The sequence below is a fragment of the Haliotis rufescens genome, unplaced genomic scaffold, assembly GCF_023055435.1.
Source record: "Haliotis rufescens isolate VD_foot unplaced genomic scaffold, xgHalRufe1.0.p SCAF_2, whole genome shotgun sequence".
NCBI classification, from domain to species: Eukaryota; Metazoa; Mollusca; class Gastropoda; order Lepetellida; family Haliotidae; genus Haliotis; species Haliotis rufescens.
The window spans coordinates 77,013,498-77,038,563 of record NW_025963890.1 but is presented as its reverse complement, the minus strand read 5'-3'; the positions used below and the strand labels follow the sequence as shown (position 1 = coordinate 77,038,563).

The window sequence follows — 25,066 nt, the reverse complement described above, 5'->3', positions numbered from 1 at the left end:
ATTACGAACCACAATTAGCGGTCCCTTTGAGTTCGTTATAACCGTAGTATGTAACATTCACGGTGTTTGAAAGCAAGATAAATACAAAAACTGCCAAGTGGTTGGGTTAGGTTGCACATATATTTTCTTCAAAAAGACACCATTGTGTAGAAAATAATCACAATAATTCCCCCTCGAAACCGTCTTTGTGTGATTTTGCATCAAATGTAAATATGAAACGTAGATTATATAATGAATTTAATGAGATTGTTCAACACATTGTCAGTGGATGCCCAGCTTGGCACAAACACAGTATCTTAAACGACATGATTGAGTGGGCTCAATCATTTTATTACCGTCTTCGCAATGCTTGTGGTTTGAACACAGAGGTCCATCCATGGTACGACCCAGAATATGTAGAGGGCGTCATGGAAAATGATGACTACAAAATCCTTTGAAATAGGCCCGCATACAGCCCAAGACGTATCCAGGCCAACAAACGTGAACAATCATTTATGTCACTGAATTTTCTGTCACTTTTGACACTAATGTGATTGACAACATTCAGGAAAAAACATGGCTAATATGCAGACCTTGCTTTCGAAATGTCACGCTTGCATCCCAAGTACCAAGTTGTCGGACTCCCCATTGTTCTCAGTGCCTTAGGTTTGTAGCCTGTTGACTGACATTGGGAGAGTACCCGGGTTTGCTACCAGAAATAAAGCCCTTCTGACAATCTTAGTGATGCAGAAGGCTGCAGGGGACAAGGGCCCTGAGCTGATGATGAGTCTAACAAGCTTGGCTGTGTCCGGATCACCCAAACCCTCTTTGCTGCATTGTTTATTTTAATCTGTACATAATAATGATATTATTAATAATACTGATAATAATAACAGGCTATTTATATTGTGCATAATTCCACACCGCACTGGTCAATGGATCAACGTGCACTAAATAATCTTTCTCACAACCCGAGCTGCCTGTGTACCGGGTACCCATTTACTACTGGGTCAACACAGGCAGATTTCAAACAAAGACATTTGCCCAAAGAAGCGCCACGTGTGTTACATGTGCTTCAGTGTGGGATTCGAAACTCGAGAAATTCTCGGGAACCAAATTGCCGAAAGGTTAAAACTCCGTGACCAACGTTGCTTGACTTCACAAGTGTTTCCAGTTCTTCTGTTCTAGGCTCAGTAGGTAGACAATTTTCATGTGTTTATTCGTTTTTTCGACGTATAAATCGTTGGTGCGGACTTTTGTACATGCACGGACACATCTGTATTTTTTTAAAATGCAACGCTGTGGTTATTTGGTGAAAACGAACGCATGGGTATCTCTACGACCCAACAGCTTATAACAAGGGTAGAGTGTAGAGTAGTGAGTTTTGCTGATTCCCTGCTTGTTACAATTTTTATTATTAAATGGATTAACCCAAACAAAGAACCAAGCTAAATGAAAAAAATCATATTTTAGTCATTAAGCACATTGACTGGAATCATTATTTCTGAGTAATCCTCCTTATCCACATACTGTATAAGTTATAATGACCAACTTGATATAGTATCACCAAGTTAATGGTACAACTTTCAAATGTACATCACAGGTAAAACTCTGATAAAGATTTGCTTCCTCAAGGAATGATGACATACTGAAAGAACAAGGTGAACATTTATCGTTTACGGAAAATATGTAGAATGAAGCTTAACATTTAGCAATAGGATGGCATGTTGAGACGTGTGAAGAGTTATTGTTCATAAAATCGTATGGTACTTCACCCCATGCTTGTAGAGATGACTTCATTTTTAGGGCTTAGTTGTAAATGTTACTAATGGAAACATACATACATACATGGGCAAATACAAACGAACACCAGTTATCATTACCAGCATCACCTGCTGTTCTTATCATCTTTCCTATGCTGATTTACCATTTTTCTTATTGGTCAGGTACTGGAACAAACGTTGCTCAGAACAAACCCGCATGGATGAGCACACGCTTCTACTTGAGTCCTCACGCCAGTACAGCTGTCGATGGAGTAACGCTTGCGGACGATATTAGATACTCAGTCATCACCCAGCTGGGTAAACAAAGCGCCTGGTGGAAGGTGGATCTACAAACACAAGTACAGTCAGCACTGGTTACCCTGTACTTCAGAACAGACTGTACGTATAGATTCATTTTCGCATTTGATATTAATTTAGTAAACACAATCCTTGGTTCCTGGAACGCCATGAATGTACCTATCATTATATTAGAAACCTGACCACAATGAAATCGCAGTCTTTTTCTGGATATGTGTATTGAAATTCAAAATTGGGCGATTATTTCGATTTTAATGACTATTGATATACCATCAGCTCAAGCTTATGTTTACGTTTTTGTGACAGAAAAGTGTGTTAGGGAACACTGTAAGGATGATGTGGATAATAGTAAGGAACGAGGGAAGAATAAGTATGGCCAGTGATGACACAACAGTGAGTCAGCTTTTGAATCAGTACTGAAAAAATGTAGCCAGTGAAAGTGTCTTGTATGAATGTTCCAGGACAGTTTCCAGTAGCCAAAATATTCGACACAAAACCATTTCATCCTTTTTACTCGACGTTTTTGTGTGAAGAATATTATGAGCCGCTATATAATCTATAATAGCCGCTAAACGAGCACCTAACCCTTATGATTGTAAAGGGGTGATCGATCGTAAAGGGGATCCAAGGGCTAAGGATAGAGTTCGGGTAATCTAAATGCCACTAAACAGGTACCTAACCCTAATGATTGTTAAGGGGTGCTTGATCGTAAAGGGTGAGTGAGTGAGTGAGTCGGGTTTAACGCCGCTTTTAACAGTATTCCAGTTAATCACGGCATGTCAGCTTAATGTGTGAGGGAAGCCCGAAGTGATGCAGGTCTCAGACGTTTACCACTTCGGTGAAACCCACGAGCACGGGTATGGTGCTGACAAACCTAGAAACATAATCGGGGCGAACCGGGATTCGAACCCACAATCATTGGTTTTTGGTGTGTCCAAGGGACGCAACTCTGCACAGCGAATCGCGGCGCCTAAGACGACTGGGCCACCCGTGCCCCCTGATCGTAAAGGGGATCCGAAGGCTAAGGACAGAGTTCTGGGTAACCTGCCCTAACACTGGCGACATTTGGATGTGTTCAGCGCCAATATATGATATCTCTAATAAAGTGCATTCGTGTGCAAAATTATGAAAATCAATGAACCGAAAAAATAATATATGTATATCACCATCTATCAATGACCCCTAACGTCACATAGCATTGTTTCGCCTGTGTGACTGGCAACAAAATATAACAAATTAAGTCATAGGGTATTGTCACGTGATTGAAAAGTTTATGGTACTGTATTCTAAAGGAAGGCCCAGAAACCTCGTGTTAATTCTATGATGCCCCCTTAAAATCTCCACGTAGTATTTTAAAGATGTTTACTGAACTTAATTATTGCTCTGACGCTTCTTTCAGTATTAATGCTATGCTTGGATGATTCAGGTTTATACAAAAGTTATAGTCCACCACGCGGTAGTATAAGTGCCCACGTACAACTGTGTTTTCCAAATTGCATAAGGAGTAATTCCTTTGTTTTGTTTTGTTGTAGCCTTTTACCAAATCCATCCATGCACACAGAAGTGCGGAGAAGTAATTAATTTTTAAACCTTGAATCTCAATTTTGTCAAACACTTTATAAGACTGTGCCTTAGTGTTGGATCGGTAAACTGATGGCTGCTAGAACCTACATCACGTTTGGGGAAGACAGTACAGTTTCATTAATGAGTATGTCCTACATTAAGTAAAGTATATATTTATACTTGTTTCAGACAAGTCAAGACGTAATGGCGTGCAGCTCTACACATCTATGACAAATTCCTCTGATCCCAAAGAAGGAAATATATGTCACAATGTATCAGGACGTGCTGACGGTACAGACATCCCTGATGTGCTGAATGTCACCTGTCCCGGGACCTGGCGCTACCTGACTCTCTACACAGAGACTGCTAATGATGTATATGGTCCTGTATTTGACTTTGTTGAAGTACAGGTGTGGAGTAAGTATCCTGTTGGGCGTGAATTAGTAAATATATTCAAGAAGCTTCTTTTTTTAAAAATACCAAGTAATAATATTGTGTCATTTTACAGTAAAATACAACTTTATATATTTTACAAACTGATATTACGTATCCAACTTTTCAGTTTTTTCTTCGTCAGTGAGTATATCTTTGTTGTTTATTATGTGTGAACTAGTTGGGAAGGATTCACCAACCACATCCCACACGTCGCTTTGGAGAACTGTGTTCAATTACCTTATGTCCCCAAACCCCCAAGATAGTTGTATCGAGTCGGACTACTATGTTTCTTCTGGTAATTTGATATGATGATGATTTTTCAGCGTACTTATATTTCTAATCTATATTAGTGATTTTCCTAAAAACGTAGTGAAATTTCGCACCAACTCAGCGTTATTTACAGCGCGGGAGCCTCAACAGTGACTGGTCAAATTGTTCCATACTTAAAATATTACTGACAATAGGTTATTGGTATTGTAAATGTATATAGTTAAGCTGCAACTACAATGACATGATACTGGAACATATAATTCTGGATAAAATAACAGTTTCAGAGAGAATTCTTGGGATCATTGCATCATTTTTTTTAAAAACATTATATTTGGGTATTTTCTAAGCGAATCATCGGTAGCTCGGGAGAAAACGCGTGTACAGCTGATAGCATTGTTATAGCACACGTGGTTTATGAGAAAATCTCTGCAAGTAAAACAATATGTAGCAGATTAGGAAAGACAACATAAATGGAAAGTCATCACCTACAGTTATTTCAAATTTTCATTGACCACGTTTGTTATCACCTGAAGGGATACATGTAGTTGTTTCTGTCAATAATACTTGAACATTTGTACGTATTTACTCATGGTGTCTGTAAAGGTATGTTTATTTATTCGATAGTACCTAAGACTCTATATATATTGCATTTGCATGGGGAACCGATGTGTACTGGTGTAGTGGTATATTGATCCAAGCCTAGTTGTGGTAACTACATAGTTTGTTTTTGGAGCATGTGCAACACTTTACTCATGTGATCTTTTTCACATTTTGACCGACCGCCATGTTGCATAACATGTTACAAACCTCAGGGATGAGTAAATAAAAGGCTTTTGAACCAGATATTGGACACAATGTCCATAATGATGACAGTTGGTCCTGTGCATCACATTAAATAAACAATTATTATTACATGTACACTTTACTTAATAGTGGCATTAATAGATGACTGATAAATAGTCCAGCATGCCACTCTGGATGTTATGAACAAAACTATAACCAATGATGCAAAAACCGCCACTGCAGGAAGAGATCCAGGTAACTACATAGATAACAATATGACGCTCCTATTTACTAGCATGCTCTTCTGGGTATTATGGATCAAACTGTGACCAATCCTGTGCTGCACGTCACTGCAAGTCGGACTCCAGCTGTGACGTCATAGGAGGACTGTGTGTTGGTGGATGTGCGGCTGGATATCAGGGAACAGACTGTACTCAAGGTAATGTTTATTCAAATTAGATGTAATTGACGTACTGAATAAAGACATTTGCTTTTAATTGATTCATCGCCGTGAAAACGAAGTCACATGAATGCTGCGTGAACTGCGTCCTGCGTATACATGCTGTAATCCTCCAGAAGTCGGTGTATTGCAGATAAACTCTCCAATAGTCAACAACTAATGCTCACCCTCCAAATCAACTAATGTTCACCCTCCAATAGTTTTATACTCCATAAGCCGATCACGTTAGTCGAACCGTGTTTGTGATCTTTGATAGACAAAACATAGAAACGCACCCTCTCAATCAGTTAAGGAACTACACTCACCATTGGTTTGCATATACCAGTCGACGTTCGAACGTTAACCTGCAACACATAACCACAGTGGCTTTGCAGGCTTTTCTTCTGCCATGGGGGTCACTGGTGGCCCAGTCGTCTATGACGCTGCGATTCGCTGTGCAGAATTGCGTCCCTTGGGTACGCCAGAAACCTATGATGGTGGGTTTGAATCACGGTTCGCCCCGATATTGTTTCTAGGTTTGTCAGCACCATACCCGTGCTCGTGGGTTTCACAGAAGTGGTAAAGGTCTGAGACATGCATCACTTCGGGCTTTCCTCCCACATTAAGCTGACACGCCGTGATATAACTGGAATAATCTTAAAAGCGGCATTAAACCCAACTCACTCACTGCCTCACTCTTCTGCAATGAACATGCCGCCGTGATATAACTGAAATTATGTTTGCAAAAAAGGAGCTAAACACCAAATACACCAACCGCTCTGTATTTGTGTTAACACAATAAAACAACCATGATTTCTGTCCTCTGAGGTAAATGAGACGGAGACACATTAGAAATTAAATTTATTTCAGAAAGACATCGACAAAGTTTATGCCTATGGTTTTTCCGCGCTCTTATTAGACGAGGACTCCAATAGGTTTGTTCGAACTTTAGCGCGTTCATGCGCGCAGTTCTTGACGGCCTCGAACTCGCCCCACGTGAAAAAATAATCGTGAATTTTCGGACCATATCCTACACATATGTATGAATGTGTATAAAACAAACTAAAATTATCGTCAAGATATAGTCTTCATTACGCACTTTCGTACTCAGATATGCGGATTAGAAAATATATATGTTTTATTGTTTAACATCGCACTCAGCAATATTCCAGCTATATTACGGCGGTCAGTAAATAAACCTGACTGTACCAGAGAATCCAGTTATTGTTATCACGAGCACTGAACTACACAATCGGGATGTGATGACATGCATTATCAGCGACCCGACCCGGCCAGTCGCCTCTTACGACAAGAATAGTCGCCTTAACATATTGTAACACATCATACATACTTTTTTACTAAGCTCCTAAGGATTATTTTCGAAAAAATATATTTACTAGCATGCGCTTCTGGGTATTATGGATCAAACTGTGACCAATCCTGTGCTGCACGTCACTGCAAGTCGGACTCCAGCTGTGACGTCATAGGAGGACTGTGTGTTGGTGGATGTGCAGCTGGATATCAGGGAACAGACTGTACTCAAGGTAATGTTTATTCAAATTAGATGTAATGGACGTAATGAATAAAGACATGTGTTTTTAATTGATTCATCGCCGTGAAATCGAAGTCACATGAATGCTGCGTGAACTGCGTCGTGCGTATACATGCTGTAATCCTCCAGAAGTCGGTGTATTGCAGATAAACTCTCCAATAGTTAACATCTAATGTTCACCCTCCAAATCAACTAATGTTCACCCTCCAATAGTTTTATACTCCATTAGCCGATCACGTTAGTCGAACCGTGTTTATGATCTTTGATAGACAAAACATAGAAACGCACCCTCTCAATCAGTTAAGGAACTACACTCATCATTGGTTTGCATATACCAGTCGACGTTCGAACGTTAACCTGCAACACATAACCACAGTGGCTTTGCAGGCTTTTCTTCTGCCATGGGGGGACACTGGTGGCCCAGTCGTCTATGGCGCTGCGATTCGCTGTGCAGAATTGCGTCCCTTGGGTACGCCAGAAACCTATGATGGTGGGTTTGAATCACGGTTCGCCCCGATATTGTTTCTAGGTTTGTCAGCACCATACCCGTGCTCGTGGGTTTCACCGAAGTGGTAAATAGAGAATGCTACTCTCATTCTCGTTAGATACCATTTTTTACGAAACGAGTGGACTTTCTATGGTATCTGACCAAGCGAAAGCGAGGGCAGATACCATGGAAAGTTCACGCGTTTCGTAAAAATGGTATCTAACGAGAATAAGTGTGTTATTTTATATAATACCCACATTAAAAATATATTTAAGTATAAATACATAACAACTTTCATTCGTTGACCGACCAAACTGAAACCGGTTGCAAAATCTGGTTGCGCATGAATATTGATATATGGCCCAAATATGGGCATTGTTGACATGTCTATGCATACGCTTAAACAACATGCCCCTGCAGTTGTGTTTGCAAACAAAACAGCACCTACGCTCAAGATCCTTATGGAAGAAATTCTTCAACTTGAGGTAATTCAAGCGCGATGTTGAAATTTTGAAAAGTCACATTCGCGACTAGACTGGTTTCCGGATCCTCCGCTTGGTGTCGCTGCTCTTGTTCCGCTTTCCAATCAAAGGACGTTCCAGTCTGTCGCATGAACGAACGGGAACCAGTCTAATTCGCGACGCGCTTTGAATATCGGTCACTCGCACTGCCGGTGTCCCGTCTGTGCAATCAAAATTGTTCGGTTTCCTTGATCTATCAGCTGAATTTATATCATGTTCGTACCATTTTGGAAGAGGGAAATCAGAGTGTTCGCCAAAGACATTCATGTTAACTGTACCATCCTATACTGAAGACGTGAAAATCAACAAACTCAAGTCTGCTTGCATGTCAGTGACAGTTTCGAACGATCGAAGGGCAAGGTCACCACCGGAATAAGAAAAGACAGCCGTGATCTAGGTCTACTCACAGCGTTTTACGCCAGAGATAGGGAATGTTATTGTTCACATTTTGGATGTTTGGGGCCACAAAATCAGAAGTCAGGCACACTTCCACGGAGTTTTCGAATGATTTGTATCAGAACTGTTCACTTTTGGTGATTTGGTAGTGCAGTCGTGTACGTTCATTCATGAACAACACCTCCCGAAACAGGGCCACAAAATACGCTTCGAAGGGGACACTGATGGCTCAACCGGATCATCCCAATTAAGTAAAATAATCTGTCCAGATAGTTTTAAACATACTTCATTTCACCACGCTTATCCTTTTACGTTAAATAAAATTGAAATTTGCGAAAGTGGTCGGGTGCGTCACGCTCATGGGGGGCCCTCGCTCTATTGATCGGTAGTCGTACATTGTAAATGGATATAGCTCGATTATATAATGCCTGTAGAAGGTCTATCCATAACTTATATATAATGCAAACCGAATTTGATGTGTGTGACTATTTTGTTTGGTTTAATCAAGTGTTTGTATATATCACTAGTTCTCATTAATTTCGTCAGTTCTGCCATGTGGTTGCAAAATGAATGGGACAAGCCGAATGGCGACTCGTGTCCCTATCGTGGCCATTTTTGTGACCGGGCATACCTAAAACAATTGTCAACTCGTTGCGTAATGGTTCACATATATTTCCCCATATATTATATACAAATGTATATTTCAGATTCAATTTATAGCACATCGGGACATGCGGAATTATACAGTATGATTTAACGCATTCAACTGTGTCTTGGGTATATTTTTAGATGCAAGACATTTGTCGTATTTTCGCACATAACATTCACCGATAGCGGGACGAGTATTCTTGCGGGTTACCGAAAGGGGCGACTGGTGACGAATGAAATGAATGATGTCTCGCGATTCTTTATGAATGAAAAAAGTAGTCCCGGTGTGACAGAGGTCACGGTTATCCAATCAAAACGAATAAACAAGGTCAACCTTGTACGACACACGTGTCGTAGTATCTTACCACCTGTATCTTCACCACGTGGGTAATAAAGGTCTGAGACATGCATAACTTCGGGCTTTCCTCCCACATTAATAATCTTAAAAGCGGCATTAAACCCAACTCACTCACTCACTTACTCTTCTTCAATGAACATGCCGCCGTGATATAACTGAAATTCTGTTTGCAAAAAAGGAGCTAAACACCAAATACACCAACCGCTCTGTATTTGTGTTAACACAATAAAACAACCATGATTTCTGTCCTCTGAGGTAAATGAAACGGAGACACATTAGAAATTAAATGAATTAAAGAAAGACAACAACAAAGTTGCCCTATTTTTTCCGCGCTCTTATTAGACGAGGGCTCCAATAGGTTTGCTCGAACTTTAGCGCGTTCATGCGCGCAGTTCTTGACGGCCTCGAACTCGCCCCACGTGAAAAAATAATCGTGAATTTTCGGACCATGTCCTACACATATGTATGAATGTGTATAAAACAAACTAAAATTATCGTCAAGATATAGTCTTCATTACGCACTTTCGTACTCAGATATGCGGATTAGAAAATAAATACATATTATTGTTTAATAATATTCCAGCTATATTACGGCGGTCAGTAAAGAAACCTGACTGTACCAGAGAATCCAGTTATTGTTATCACGAGCACTGAACTACACAATCGGGATGTGATGACATGCATTAACAGCGACCCGACCCCGTCAGTCGCCTCTTACGACAAGAATAGTCGCCTTAACATATTGTAACACATCATACATACTTTTTTACTAAGCTCCTAAGGATTATTTTCGAAAATGTATATTAATTGCCGATGTCACTCGGTTCTGTCACGCGTCAGCATTGGTTGGTCTCAGCTGGCAACAAATGTTTTTCCTAAAATAATTGAAGTAATTAACATCAGTGTAAAAATGAACCATAACATAGGTCTGAAATGTAGGTTCAAGGTAATATCGCCATGAATAACTGACACTTAAATGTCCGATCGTAAAATGTTTGGGGTCGTTATGGCAATAGAGTCCCAGGATCTTTCGAAATGACAAAAGAATAAAACGCAATGAATGTTTGTGCGAAGCCGTATATTTGATATCGAGTATTGATAGCATTTGCGAAAGGTTAAACCCCTATTTTAAATGAGTGGTCAGATGAAAAACGTTCGGAGTTCTGGTGTGTAGGTGACACTTGTCAGAAAATTACAAGTTTCCATATGGCGCAAATCACAAACTAACGGTGAAAAATAAATGAAGCCCCAAATGGATCAGTTCAGAGTCCCACATACTGGCAGTATGTGTTCAATATAATTATTATTGTCTAAATAATAAAACCGCTTCATGGCTGAACTATTAACGAGGCTGTATTACAGTTGTCGTCAATTACTATTGTAAGAATGACATGACCAATTGTTCAGGTGTCAAAGTATAAATGCTGTTGAGAACATATTTTGCGTATAAATGCAGTCTTACTCCAACCATATCAATTCCCAAATCATAGAAGTTAATCACGAAGCCAGTCGTTTCTTTATTTACACGAAGAGAGTTCTACACTTGATAAATGCAATAAATGCTAAAATGTATTTAAACTCTAGTTGAACTCATGATAAGGGTCTGTGGAGTATGTCACCCCATTGTCATGTTTCATCAGTGCATCTCATGAAATATATAGCTTTCGAAACTATAAAGAATGAAGCGAAGTTAACACATTGCTCATCATCCCTCTCAGCCTGTGATCCTGGGAGATATGGAGAAGGATGTAGCAAGTCCTGCGGGGGGCGTCGCTGTAAGACACAATCTGACACATGTGATCACGTGACTGGCATGTGTCCCGATGGCTGTGAAAGTGGTTTCTTCGGAAATGACTGTTTCGAAAGTAGGCATATTACTTCATGTGTTTCTTAACGCATTTCATTAATGTTTCATATTAGTAACACATTCCCGTGGATGCTCAAAATACATTGTACCATTAATGTATTAAAAAATGCTGTTACATGGAGAGGACAAAAAAGCGACAAGACCATTTCAATAATCATACGAAATTTTAGCTAAAGGTTGAGTCCATGAAGAAACCTCACTATTTGAAACTTGTCTAGGATACAATTACATGCTATCATGGTTTTAAAGCAGCTTTCCCCGCATAATGCACACAGTGCTTGTACAAAATTTGATAAATATTTCATAATTGTGCCATCATGTTTTGAAAGTGAGTATTTAATGTTCTGGAGTCTACGCTTGCACTTAAATGTTGCTGGATATTCAAGCAAGCGGATAAGTACATAAATAATAACCCATCTCTATAATCGCATCTTTATAGAGGAATACCTATGTGACTTAAAGTTCACAAAAGATTGAGGATTGTAGTGCATGCATATTTTCTTTTATCTTTAGACGGCATGACATGATGTTTGAATCACCGTGTACTTTGCTTCTGAAGTGCCACAGAAATCCTATGGTATCCACAGTGTTGTAGGTTGAGATGTAACTGATTTGCGATGTGTTTTTCAATATAGAGTGCCCCAATGGAACGTATGGCAGCAACTGTAACAAAACCTGTGGCCATTGTGCTAACAACAACACTTGTCATCATGTTACTGGAATATGTCCAGAGGGATGTCAAGCAGGGTGGAAACTTGACCTGTGCCAGAAAGGTGAATGGAACCATCCAGAAAAAGTAGATGGTTGTATTCTTAAAAGCGGTATTGTCCTTTTGTTAATGGAAGCAAAATAGGAACCACTGTTTGTATCGCAAACTACCTCAAACAAAACTTTAAAGTGTGATATCAAGATACAAGGTATAGTGTATCTGCAAATATACAACTGTTAATTTTCTATAAATTAGGTTGTGGCAATGGGAAATTCGGGTTGAAGTGTGAAAGAGACTGCGGCCACTGTAACGGAACCTGCGATGCTGTTGATGGACGATGTCTCTGGGGATGTACTGAGGGATACAATGGTTCTCAATGCTCAGTGAACCTATGTAAGTTACCTCATAAAGCTCATAAGATATGGCTTGAACACCAGGGATCAGCTGCTGGTTATAAGCACATATATATAAGGAATATCACGATGAAATGTTTGCGACAAACTTTACATACAGGAATTACAACCGAAAATGAATTACAGCCTGCGCTTTTATTACCCTTCATCTTACTGAGCAATAGTACCTCTATTCTACCACTACTACTGTCACACCATTGCATATATGCGTATTATTCGTGCGGTTTATGGACATTATTTCAATGCTAGAACATCTGAATAATAACTATGGTGGTCATCCGTTGTAATCGCCATTGCGCAATTATTTAGGTCAGACGTTACGTCATGCTAAACTACTTTAAAATCATGGTTGTCGCGTGGCACTGGACCACAACAAGCCACACAACAAACCTTCCTTCATGTTTTAAGTAATGGACTTCCTGAAGTGGCCACTTGACAACTAGTGTCCTGCTGACAAAATAGCAGAACTCACTGATATTGCTATGTAGGTATATGCAAGCAGTTTGATGAGGCATTTAGGATGTTCCAGAACAAACAGTATTTACCTAAACTGTGTAATAAATTACCAACCCCTACCCTCCCACACACCCACACAACCAAAACTTCAAAGGATCAGCTTCTTTGATAGCATGTTTCTGTTGCCAGTTTTATGATCTTGAAACAAGCGTATAGTTGACAAAGTCATCTATATCCCCCGCCCATTTTAACACGTTATGGTCCAAAACCAGGTAACTGACCCAACATTTCTCTTAGCCCATGTCAAAATAGCTGCAATGGAAATTCTAAAATAAACATTTCTAAAACTCCTTAATATCTAATGGCACTAGTTCAGTATGCACTTTATATATAGACATGCAATGTTTAGCAAGGAAATATTTAACAGTTTATTTGTTATACTCCTTAAGAAAACCAATCCTTTATTAAAACTTAAAACAAACTTGTTGTCATGGAAACATAAAAAATAAAAAATTCTAAAAGTGCTATATATCAAAAGGCACAGGTTCAGTATGTGCCTGGTAGACATGCACAGTTTTGTAAGAAAGTATTTAACGGTTTTTGAGTTACGCTCTGTAAACTAACACCACCCCTGTAGAACCTAAGTCCAACTTATTGCCATTGAAACGTGAAAATAAAATTTTCTAAAATTCCTAAATAGCAAGAGGCACCAGGCCAGTATGTGTCTGGTAAACATGCAAAGTTTTTGTTGGAAAGTATTTAATGGTTTTTGAGTTAGGCTCCGGAAACGAACACCACCTTTATAGAACCTAAGTCCAACTTGTTGCCACGGAAACGTAAAAAATAAACATTTATAAAATTCCTAAATAGCACAATCCACCAGTTCAGCATGAGTATGATAGACATGCAAAGTTTCGTTGAGAAATATTTAACGGTTTCTGAGTTACGGAAACGATTTCGGGACGCACACACGCACACACACACGCACACACACACACACACACACACGGACGGAACCCATTTCTATATCCCCCGCCATCTTCGTTGGGGCGGGGGATAATAAAAATCTTAGAGAGGAAAGGCTCCAGTTTATCCCCATTTGCAAGCGTTGCAGCGGTTTGCACTGTGGTGTAAGCTTCAAGTCAATACAAGATTATTCAATTGCAGCTGGCACCAAGGTATTTCGCAGGTGCATCTGAGCAGCGATCCCAAATTTAATGCACAAGGCTTTTAATTGTCATCAGCAACATATGCTGATAAACATTTATAAACCTTGTTGCACAAGTTTCTCGTATTGTCAGTTTAACATAAGAACAATGTTACTTCTAATCTCGTCTTGCTTTGTAATGGTAATATTGGCACAAGTGATAATTGCATGTTGTAATTGAACCTTAACTATATTATATTATACTATATATTCCATATATCCACCATATAACTAAATTGGTATTCATTTACTAATGGTGTTTGCAAAGTTATGTTTATTAAATCGAAACTTTTTTTTTTAATGGCATCAAGAACCTATGTGTTCCAGTGTAGTGGTAGATTGATCCAGGCCCAGTTGTGGTAACCAAACAGTTTGTTATTAGAACATGTGCCACACTTTACACATGTGACTTTTGTCACATGTTGACCTACCACCATGTTTCATAATGTGTTACAAACCTCAGGGATGAGTAAATAAAACACTTTTTAATCAAATATTGGACACAATGTCCATAATGGTTACTGTTGGCCCTATAACTATAACCAATGATGCAATAACCGTCACTGCAGGAAGAGATCCAGGTAACTACATAGATAACAGTATGACGTTCCTATTCACTAGCATGCTCTTCTGGGTATTATGGACTGAACTGTGACCAATCCTGTGCTGCACGCAACTGCAAGTCGGACTCCAGCTGTGACGTCATAGGAGGACTGTGTGTTGGTGGATGTGCGGCTGGATATCAGGGAACAGACTGTACTCAAGGTAATGTTTATTCAAATTGGATGTAATTGACCTTATGAATAATGACATGTGTTTTTAATTGACACTGCAGGAAGAGATCCAGGTGATTGTGTATATAACAATATGACGTTCCTATTTACTAGCATGCGCTTCTGGGTATTATGGATCAAACTGTGACCAATCCTGTGCTGCACATCACTGCAAGTCGGACTCAAGCTGCGACGTCATTGGAGGATTGTGTGTTGGTGGATGTGCGGCTGGATATCAGGGAACAGACTGTACTCAACGTAATGTTTATTCAAATTAGATTTAATTGATTTAATAAATAATCTGTGTTAATTGTTAATTCATTTTGTGTCGCTCTCTGCCATCATTTATGGTGTATATGTGTGAATGCCTATGTACCAAACTAAACTTGTCGTCAATATATTGTGTACATTATGTCACTTTCTTACTCAGATATGCGGATTAATTTTTTTTATAGCAATATTTCATCTATATCACGGTGCTTAGTAAATCATACCAGACAATCCAGTGATTAACATCAAGAGCACCGATATAAGCAATGGGGATGTGATGACATGCATCATTAGCGAGTCTGACGACCCGATCCTATTAGTCACCTCTGTCGTAACATGTCATAACACATCATACATAATATTTGTCTCAGCTCAAACAGATTATTTTTGAAAATGTGTATCAATTGCCCAAGTCACTCGGTTCTGTCACGTGTCAGCCGTGGTTGAGCCCGGCTGGCAACAAATGTCATTAATTTCAGTGTACAAAACAAAAATATGGTAGCTCTCTGTACATGAATTGAAACGTTGGTTCAATATAATGTAATGTCCCAGGATTGTTCTAAATGTCAATAAAATGAAATTCTGTGAAAGTTTGTGCACAGTCGAATACTTCACATCAGGAATTGATAACATTTATTAGAGGTTAATGTGAACTAGGTTCCATGAGTGATGCATACGCACTGTTAGACGACCTTCAGCAAAGGTCCGGAGTTCTGATGTGTAGGCATCTTCCCGAGGCAAGTGAGTTAACTGACAATAACAGTTCAGTTACCACCCTTGCCAAACAAGGCTGGTATTATGGAGTTAGAATTTGGCTGGACTAACGAGTCCATGCATATTCCAATCAAAATAGCGCACCGAAATCGAAATCCGGTTCATAAAGTGTCATGCAGATCAGTCGAATGCAGCATTTGCAAGAGCATGTGCACAGCTAACTCGTTGTCAACAGATATTTTCTTAATCTTTTCATGTTTTTAATCAAGGTGCTCACGTGATTTGATGCGCTTCGCGATGTAAGACTTGTTTTATCACAATATAGATCTTGATTATCGATCAGATCGTCTTGACTGGGCGTCACCGTTTTGTTTGAAGCAAATGCAAGTGATACGAGAGGTTGAATCTGATTGGTCAGTAGGAGAGGCATAGAAAGGACACCCGCAATAGCCACTGGTGGCGCTACGATCGAGCCCAGGAATTCCAGCCCAGTTCGGCAAGGGTGGAAACTGGACTTTTAAACTCAGTAAACCCCCTTGCCTCGGAAAGATGATGTGTTGATGGCACTTGCTGTAGAATAACAAGTTTTGAATAACGGACGAAACAGATTCCATGAGGCGCAAATTCCAAATTAACGGTGATAATTATATGAATGGATCGCTAAAAATCAGCGATGAAACCAGGTGTTTACGCAATGGGTACCCGTAGCAGTTTGGAGTCCCACAGACTGGCAGTATGTCTTCAAAATTGTATTGTCTAAATGATAAAAACTGTTGTATGTGCTATTGATTTCATCTAGTACCAAGTAGTCCAGAAGCCACAGATTGTAGGTCGTAACGAAAAGACCACCAGGCTACTTCACGCTTAAATAACTGATAAAAAGTCCGAAACTACTTACTTGGAAAATTACAAAACAGCCGTGCCATTCCATTCATCACCTAGATCGTAGTGAGTGAGTATGGTTTTACGCCGCTTTTAGCAATTGTCCAGCAACATCACGGGGGGGACACCAGAAATTGGCTTCACACATTGTATCCATGTCGGGAATCGAACCCGGGTCTTCGGCGCTTTAACCACTAGGCTACCCGACCGTCTCTCCTAGACAGTAGATACCTTGTCTCATATTTGCATCCCATAACCGGTCATGACACCGCATACATTTGAATATGACAGTCCTATATACTAGCATGCGCCCCTGAGTACTATGGAGCTGACTGTGGCCAACTCTTCGCTAACCGCCATTTCAAGATGGACTCTAGCTGTCATGACAAGATACAAGGGTAGTGTGTCGGTGGATGTGCGGCGGGGTATCAGGGAACAGATAGTCCTGTCACCATGTATTGATGACGTTTGATCTCTGCACATCTATCATCAAACACACGTCCCATGCTATTGTATGTTGTCATGTGCTGATTTCATATTTATTCAAAAAAAATGTTAAATACCGGACTAAAGTGACTTTGTATCTTATCCAGTATCTCCTGTTACAATCGGCGTCATTGGGGGAGCAGTAGGAATTGCTGTAATATTGCTGATTGGTGGGCTGATGATATGTCTGCTGAAGGCTGGAAGGTAACTCCTTCATTACTTAGTTTTGTATGATATTAAATAACCGATTATTGACATTGTTTTCTTTGTTTGTGGAACACAAATTACAAGCATCTACACGTACAATAGGCATGTATCATACTTCTACCCCAATTCTTTGTTTTAGACTGAAATTGATTCCCACAACTACCACAGACCCTCAAGAGTTGAGAAGGACGGACACGCCCAACACTGGAGAGATGTCTATTCATGTGCCCACTTCCGATGTTAATGGTCAAGACTATACAACATTGAATGAACTCACCAGGGAGGACAAGTCACTGTACGATGTTATTCAGAACGAAAACAATCAAATCTAAGAAAAGATGTACGCATCATTGTCTCGGATAGTGCAACATTTAAATATATATCTTTAGGATTACTTCATTGGTATCCATATGCATTAGAAAGCAAAGTACCAATGTCAAATAGAAAATGTCAAATTGCAGTGCTGATGCCAGCTGCTGAAATGTCTGAACCCCCTTTGTGAATATCGGATGTGCCTTTGAAAAATAAGTAATAGTTCTCTCTCACTCAAATTACAAGTTTTGCATATATCAAGCTGAATAGCTAGTTATGGCCTTTGGCGGTCGTATGTAAAAAGGTATTCCACAACAAAAGCATGGTATTCCAGCTGATGTTGACACTATCCAGTGACCTGTTAAGACTTGCCCGAAGGAAACGTGTGATTATACGGAAATAGTATGATAATATATTGTGGCAGATAAAATGTTTAGGTTGTCCACATAACGTCCCTTTCAAAGATCCTGGATAAATCAAATAACACTAATCGTGTGCTGTAATCAGGAGGCATCTGAAGGAAAACATATATTATTATTGATCATTATTGTGAATTTTATGGATTTCCCTCCAAGTCCCTTTGAGTCCGTTATATCCGTAAAAGTAAATAAGTTGTGTTTCAAATCTAAATTCGATTTGACAGTAAAATATGGTTGAGGCAGCATTAATATCAAATCGATGCTTACTGCCTGTTATAACCCTAGTCTCTCTCACACACCCGAGTCACTCGCGTTATTAAGTTGTTGTAATGGTCCAGAAAATATGTGAAGGTTTATATATATTCTAAATATGTTTCATGTTACTGTGTTCTTGTTATTTTGAGCACAATTATGGCTGATAAACAACTTTGGATAAAAATTAAATGTAGAGGGCGTTTGTTGTATTGATCTATACGCAAACATTTGCTATAATTGAGGATTATGTTTGTTATTCAACGCCGCGCTCCGCAATATTGCAGCTATATGGCGGCGTTCTGTAAATAATCGAGCCGGGCCATCCAGTGATTGATACCATTAGTGTCGCCTTTTTCAACAGCCATTGTCGCCTTATAATTGAAGAACATAGCAGTGTTTAGACCTGCCAGAATCATATGACCGTTGGTTCGAGTCCCTATCTTTGTTGGTGCTGGTGGGTTTAACCAATGTGGTAAACGTCTTATGTAGATACACAACCACTCTCAACATTAAATGACTTTAGTCTAACCTAGGTATGTAGGGCCTGAACTAACATGTTTATGGTATTAAGTGCAATTTGTATTGAAACAGAAGTTATTTCAAAAAACAATTTCTAAAATTGTATTGTTGAGATAGTTCCATGTTCCTGCTGTGGGATTTTCAGAGGGTACTGTACATGTGTTTTTTAAATAAAAAATAATAAATAAACACCTTGAGTTGTCTTCAAATATAACACGTGTGATCATCCCACAAAGCATATGACACTTTATGCCAACTTGTAATGGGTAAGAAGTACGAGATCAAATCAGCTGTGCCCAAAACATCCAGTCATGCAAGGCTTCCTGTCACCAATACCCAAGGGATCATGTCATTGATACCCCGCCACACACCCACCTTCCTTTGTGACGGCAAAGGCATAATACACACATATCATTTATGTACACCGGGAACAGCTATGAATGATACATATTTATCAAACTTATTGTAATGATTGTGCATGTCTTTAACAGAATGGCAACACATTTCGAAGTGGTAGTCTCCTCCAAAAGGGCGAAACTCCAGTTCATACCAGTCGTGTTACAATGGACGTATATCTACGTAGTAAACAACGTTTTCTGCCATCTATGCGTCAGAGGCAAAACTTGATTCTTCTGTATCGGGGTAAATGAACAATTTCTAGAACAAGTACAAAATATTATCTACTTGCTTTGCTTGAAAAGATAATGTAAGAACGGTTTCGTGCCTTGAATAATTTTGGAAATCTGTAATCTTAAGAGAAGCGAATGAAAGAAGGATGTCTGTAGTATAAGCATTAGATACGACACAGGGTTGACATCACATTTCATTTAAAGCTTAGCCCCCCAAAACCTATTTTCCCAATCATTTTGAATTATGTTACAATTCGCCTAATTGTTCTCACTGCCGAGGTATTTAAGGCATGGATTATGAACTGTTAAGTCATTGCCCAGCAGCTGCCAGTAACAAGCCCTGTGAGAAAAAACTGTTTCTCAAGTGCTTCACAACTAGCTTTAACTAAGACCGACGTCTAAACACTTACATCAAAGCATCTGCAGGTTTGAAAGGAGTTTGAGATATGTTAAATGTGTGATGACTCAAGAAGCAAAAACATTATGTGCCTGCATGTCTGTAAAAGGAGTTTTGTGCCACAGGAGAGACGAGCCACTTAGATGAGATGGCACCAGTGACAGTACGTGTGAGTTTACCACATAATTATATGCATGTGATATATTTGATACCTACCCTTCCCGGAACTGATCTAATAGTAAAAAACATTTTGACCAGACAGGCCGAATAAATAAGAGAATAATATATTTGGTTAAAGATGCACGTGAGGCAGGACTTGTTGGAACTTGAAGTAAAAACATACGTTAGATGGGCAACTGGAGTTGTTCAGCAGCAGCAGCGGTTGGCGTCTAGCAAAAGCAATAAGTGATAGATAATTAGCCGAAATGATCGATTCCCAACCGCTTATAAGCAGAGGGGTGAACGGTTCCCGCTGAGTTTAATAAAATGTGAAATGTATAAATATTTAGTTACACAAGTACTCGGCTAACAATATTTCTGATAAGAAGACACTATTATTATTTAAAGCAAATACACGATAAAGGACAGGGACCTTTGAAGCTTTAAGTGAGGCGAGGAATGGAAAGGCGGTTGGAAAATATACATAGAAGTGTGCTCGATTGAGATAGCGAACGAACAATGTGCAGCAAAATGCATGTAGAAAGTGGGCGATGACGTGACGTCCGTAGATCAATAGATCGCTTCATGTAAATAAAATTGTGAATGTATGGATCACTATCAAATAGTGATGAAACGTGTGTTCGTGAAAGTCGTAAATTCCAGATCGGTTTTGAGGTTTAGGAACTGAAATGACATATCTTTGCAATGATATGACACTAGGGAGAGGAGACCAGGGTGTGTGACTGCAGGCGCGACATTGCTGACTTAGCCTCATGTCTATGTCTTGTTGATAGTACGGGAAGCAGCGGTTGGGACATAGGATGTCGTATTCATACTGTCAGACCAGCAACAGGATACCGCAGTTAGGATACACTGATGTTGGACATGGCGCACTGCGTATACAGGGTCATATTTCAGAAGATTTTATCCTGGCAAGCAATAATTATGCAAACGAAATGAAGCAATCCACACGTTATTAAGAATATAACATCTGCGTAATCATATGACATCACCATGTGTATCTGAGTGTGGGTTACACAGGCACAGCCAGCATAGAGAATGTGCTGGCAATATCACTCATAACGAACGAGATTTAATAGCCATATAGTTTCGGCTGTGAAGCAGGATATCAAGGTGTCATGGCTGCGTAACTGACCAAATTTATAACATCTTTCTGTTGATGATTTTTCTTTTGACAATATGTGCTGATTGAAGAACAATTAATAATTTAATGAATACATAAACAGGCCAGCGTGAATGAATACTGTTTTTATATGGTGTGCGCACATACATCATTACTACATCGTGTATACTATTGAATTGTAATCTACTCCCACTCTACATCCAGACGCCTCATCTGTTTCCATCCCAACAATAATAGGAGCTGTTGCCGGCATAGTGGTGGTCTTGGGTGTGGTCCTTGCAGTCATCATGATCAAGTCAGTTTTGTCCAGAACGGGTGAGGCCTTGATACCTCATGACACCAGTGTCAACCCCCATACAAATGTTGGAAGATCATAAATGCGTAGATATTAATTACAAAAGGTCCATTTTCTATTCATGAACATTTTCCAATTTGTGTCCTTACATTTAGAAGCAGACGCGGGAAAAGTGATGGACGCCCAACTCACCAACCAGTCATTGCGGAAAACGCGAAACTCAAAGGTAGTTTTTATCTTGTTGCATTACCCCCTTCATCAAATATGCCTGTGTCTGCATAGAGGCAGAACAGAAGTATGCAATTTCAACAGACATTAATATGATGCATGATTGACCTGGGGATTGAAATGTATTCACCTATTGCGAAGTCCAATATATTCAACCCGATTGCCTATAACCAAACTGTACACATCATGACTTCCTCCATACATGATAAGGACTAACATTATATTTGGTCGGTCTTTTAAAAAATAATATTGTTGATTGCTTTTTGTTTCCTGCAGTGGGAGACATTGGGATGTACATGAATGTCGGGTTTGATGAAGACGAGAAACCGTCATTGTCTTCAAAGAAGACATCAGATAAACAAAGTACTGTACATGTAAGTGGGTACAGACATTTTACTGCAGTTCTTTGAGCGAGCCGCGGTTCCTGGTCCTCTTGGTGAACATCGCCAGCAGACTGCAGGACGATGGCAGGGTTGACGTCATCAACAACACGCCACGTCTACGCTCATGTCTCGGTGGGCCTCCATTCTCCCAGGTAGGACACGTCCACAACCTCATCGTTATCTCTCTTCGATAGCATCTTGATTGTAGGCACAGGTGACTTTAGACAGGTGAATTACTGCAGATCCAGCATATTAACATATTCATGATTAAACGTGCATAAGCTTTAGGATGGTTTTTTATTAGTGTTGAGAAAAATGCCTCCATGCTAATATTACCACGTATCGAGCCATTCGAGCAACGTTGCATCCCTTGGGTACGCCAGAGACCTATGATGGTTTGTCAGCACCATACCCGTGCTCACGTGTTTCACCAAAACATTGAACGTCTGAAACCTGCATCACTTCGGGTTTTCCTCTCACTTCAAACTCACACGCCGTGATAAAAACTGGAATACTGTTCAAAGCGGCGTTAAATCAAACTCATTTACTCACTCACTCTATCGTGTTGGCTTCCTTTTCAGGACGATGTCCTCCTGTATCTGGAGTTTGCTCAACACCTACTGAAATCTCTTGGAGTTTATGCCAACGTGTAAAATAGTTGTTAACTTATAGCAGGACTCAATGGCAATATGGCAGTCAGACAGTCAGACAGTCAGACAAATGTATTCAGTAGAAAAAGCCACACCCACAAGACAATGATATGATTATTATAATATCATGCATGGTATTTATTTTAAGGAAGTGTTTTCTCATTTCTCATTGAAAAAGTCTTAGTTAAGTATAGACCAATGCTAAATATAGCGTCCGCCCGGAGAGCGGAAGGTCCGGGGTTCGATCCCTGGCAGCGTCATACCAAAAGACGTTAAAAGATGGTACTTGTTGTTACCCTGTCTGGCGCTCGGCATTAAGGGGTTAAAGCAAGGACTGTTCGGCTCAGAGTCAGTATACTGTGTCTGAGTGGGGTATTCATGTTAAACTGCAGCATGGTATCTCAGTTGGCTAGCACTATAAATCGGCATCAGTCCGGTCTAGTACAAGCAGACACTCACACACTCACGTGCATGCATGCACGTCGCTATATAAATGCAATAATCATGGACGCGACGTTTAACCTAATTTCACCTCACCTCACCTCTGTAGATTTCATAAGGTGTATACAATTTTCAGTTGTCATCTGTATTAAATGGATGTATATATTGCTTTCGTATATGTGTAGGGTTTACATATATTCACCCCAAGGTATTCATCTTCTACAAACGTCTAATTTTTCTTCAAACATAAAGCTCAATATCTTTTATCATTAGGAATATTATTGTATCTCAACATGTTATCCCAATTATAATATTTAAATTTTGATAAATGCCACTTACAATACCGGGGTATGTTTATTGGTTACATATGATTCAGTAATAGTGATTTATTTATTGTTTAGGGGCGTACGGGGAGCCTAGTCGTTAAAGCGTCTGCTCGTCACGCCTAAGACCAGGGTTCGATTCCCGACATGGGTACAATGTGTGTTCTCCGCGAATGCGAGTCTTGGTATAATCGGAGAGCCTTTACTGAAATCCGCATAAAAACGTGTCAGCATCTCCCATGTTCTGCTGAATGCAGACTACACCAAACCCTAGACGAAATGAAATATGTTTAATTGAAGTAATCAATGTGTATGTCTTCAAGCTTCATCAATAGATTTAAGCATAATGTAAGCCTGTTATGGTAGTCCATTATTGTTGAGGTGAATATTTTTGGTCCACAATGTTCTTGCTCTTGTCATGTAAATATATCGAAGACATTGACCAAGAACCATGTTATTAGGAGTATTCTTATTGTTTCGCAGAATAAAGTTTGTGTCTTATGAATTTCCCAAGATTTCAGCACCGTACCACAATATTGGAATTATCATTAAGTCATATATTTTGAAGTTGTCTTTATATGACATATATCCAAATTACTTTTGATAATTATTGATGTTGATGAGTGATTTTTTTACTTGAGACAGCTAGACAGCTAAAGGTTTTACTCCATTATAATTTGGGGGAGACACCATCCCCAGATAGCTTTAGAAGTTTACAACTTTTGATGTGTGCCTTTATATGTCCATTATTGTTAGTTGCTGTGAGGCCCCCCTCTTCTAAAGACAATATTTAGGTTTCATTTAAATTCACTTGTATTCCCGTAGAATCACAAACTGTTTCTAACACATTTACCTTCTCTTGAAATTGTAAAGCTGTATCAGCAATATAAGATACATCCCCTGCATATCAATGCACTGTGTACACTGCTGTGTTGTGATGTTAGAGGCAATTAAAGACTTCCTGAAAATATTCCAAATAGTTCAGGGCTGTTCCTGATTTGTGCTAGCTCATGTTTTTTTGTTTATTATGATACGTTGTTCTCGTTATTGGAAATGTTTTCCTAAACAATTTCCTCAGTTGTCTGAAAATATCTACATTGTGATTAAACTCCCTGTGAGCTCACAAAGCAGCATATTCTCCATGTTATAAATCCTCAAGCTCTTGATCCCACCATGGTGCCTGCTGATATGGTAAATTAGACTGATGGAAAGGTGGTTATATATATAGAATACTAAACGAGCTCCCGTGTAATACCAATTTTATGAAACGAGTGAATAGTTGTGGTATCTGACGAGCGAAAGCGAGTCAGATACCACAACTATTCACGAGTTTCATAAAATTGGTTTTACACGGGAGCGAGTTACATGTAAGTATTTTATTTATTACTTGCCATTGATAACGTTTTTTGAATTGTA

The 25,066-nt window shown here is 39.5% G+C and overlaps 1 protein-coding gene across 1 annotated transcript in view; it reads left to right on the top strand.

Moving 5' to 3' along the window:
- The window catches only part of LOC124125410 (multiple epidermal growth factor-like domains protein 10), a 344,612-nt gene that overhangs the window by 9,449 nt on the left and 310,097 nt on the right, over positions 1 to 25,066 (top strand). The window contains exons 2-9 of the mRNA XM_048400595.1: positions 1,926 to 2,141; positions 3,813 to 4,040; positions 5,407 to 5,550; positions 6,951 to 7,094; positions 11,231 to 11,377; positions 12,015 to 12,152; positions 12,344 to 12,481; positions 14,786 to 14,929. Coding sequence (XP_048256552.1) covers positions 1,926 to 2,141; positions 3,813 to 4,040; positions 5,407 to 5,550; positions 6,951 to 7,094; positions 11,231 to 11,377; positions 12,015 to 12,152; positions 12,344 to 12,481; positions 14,786 to 14,929 — 1,299 coding nt within the window. The remainder of the gene's footprint in view (positions 1 to 1,925; positions 2,142 to 3,812; positions 4,041 to 5,406; positions 5,551 to 6,950; positions 7,095 to 11,230; positions 11,378 to 12,014; positions 12,153 to 12,343; positions 12,482 to 14,785; positions 14,930 to 25,066) is intronic.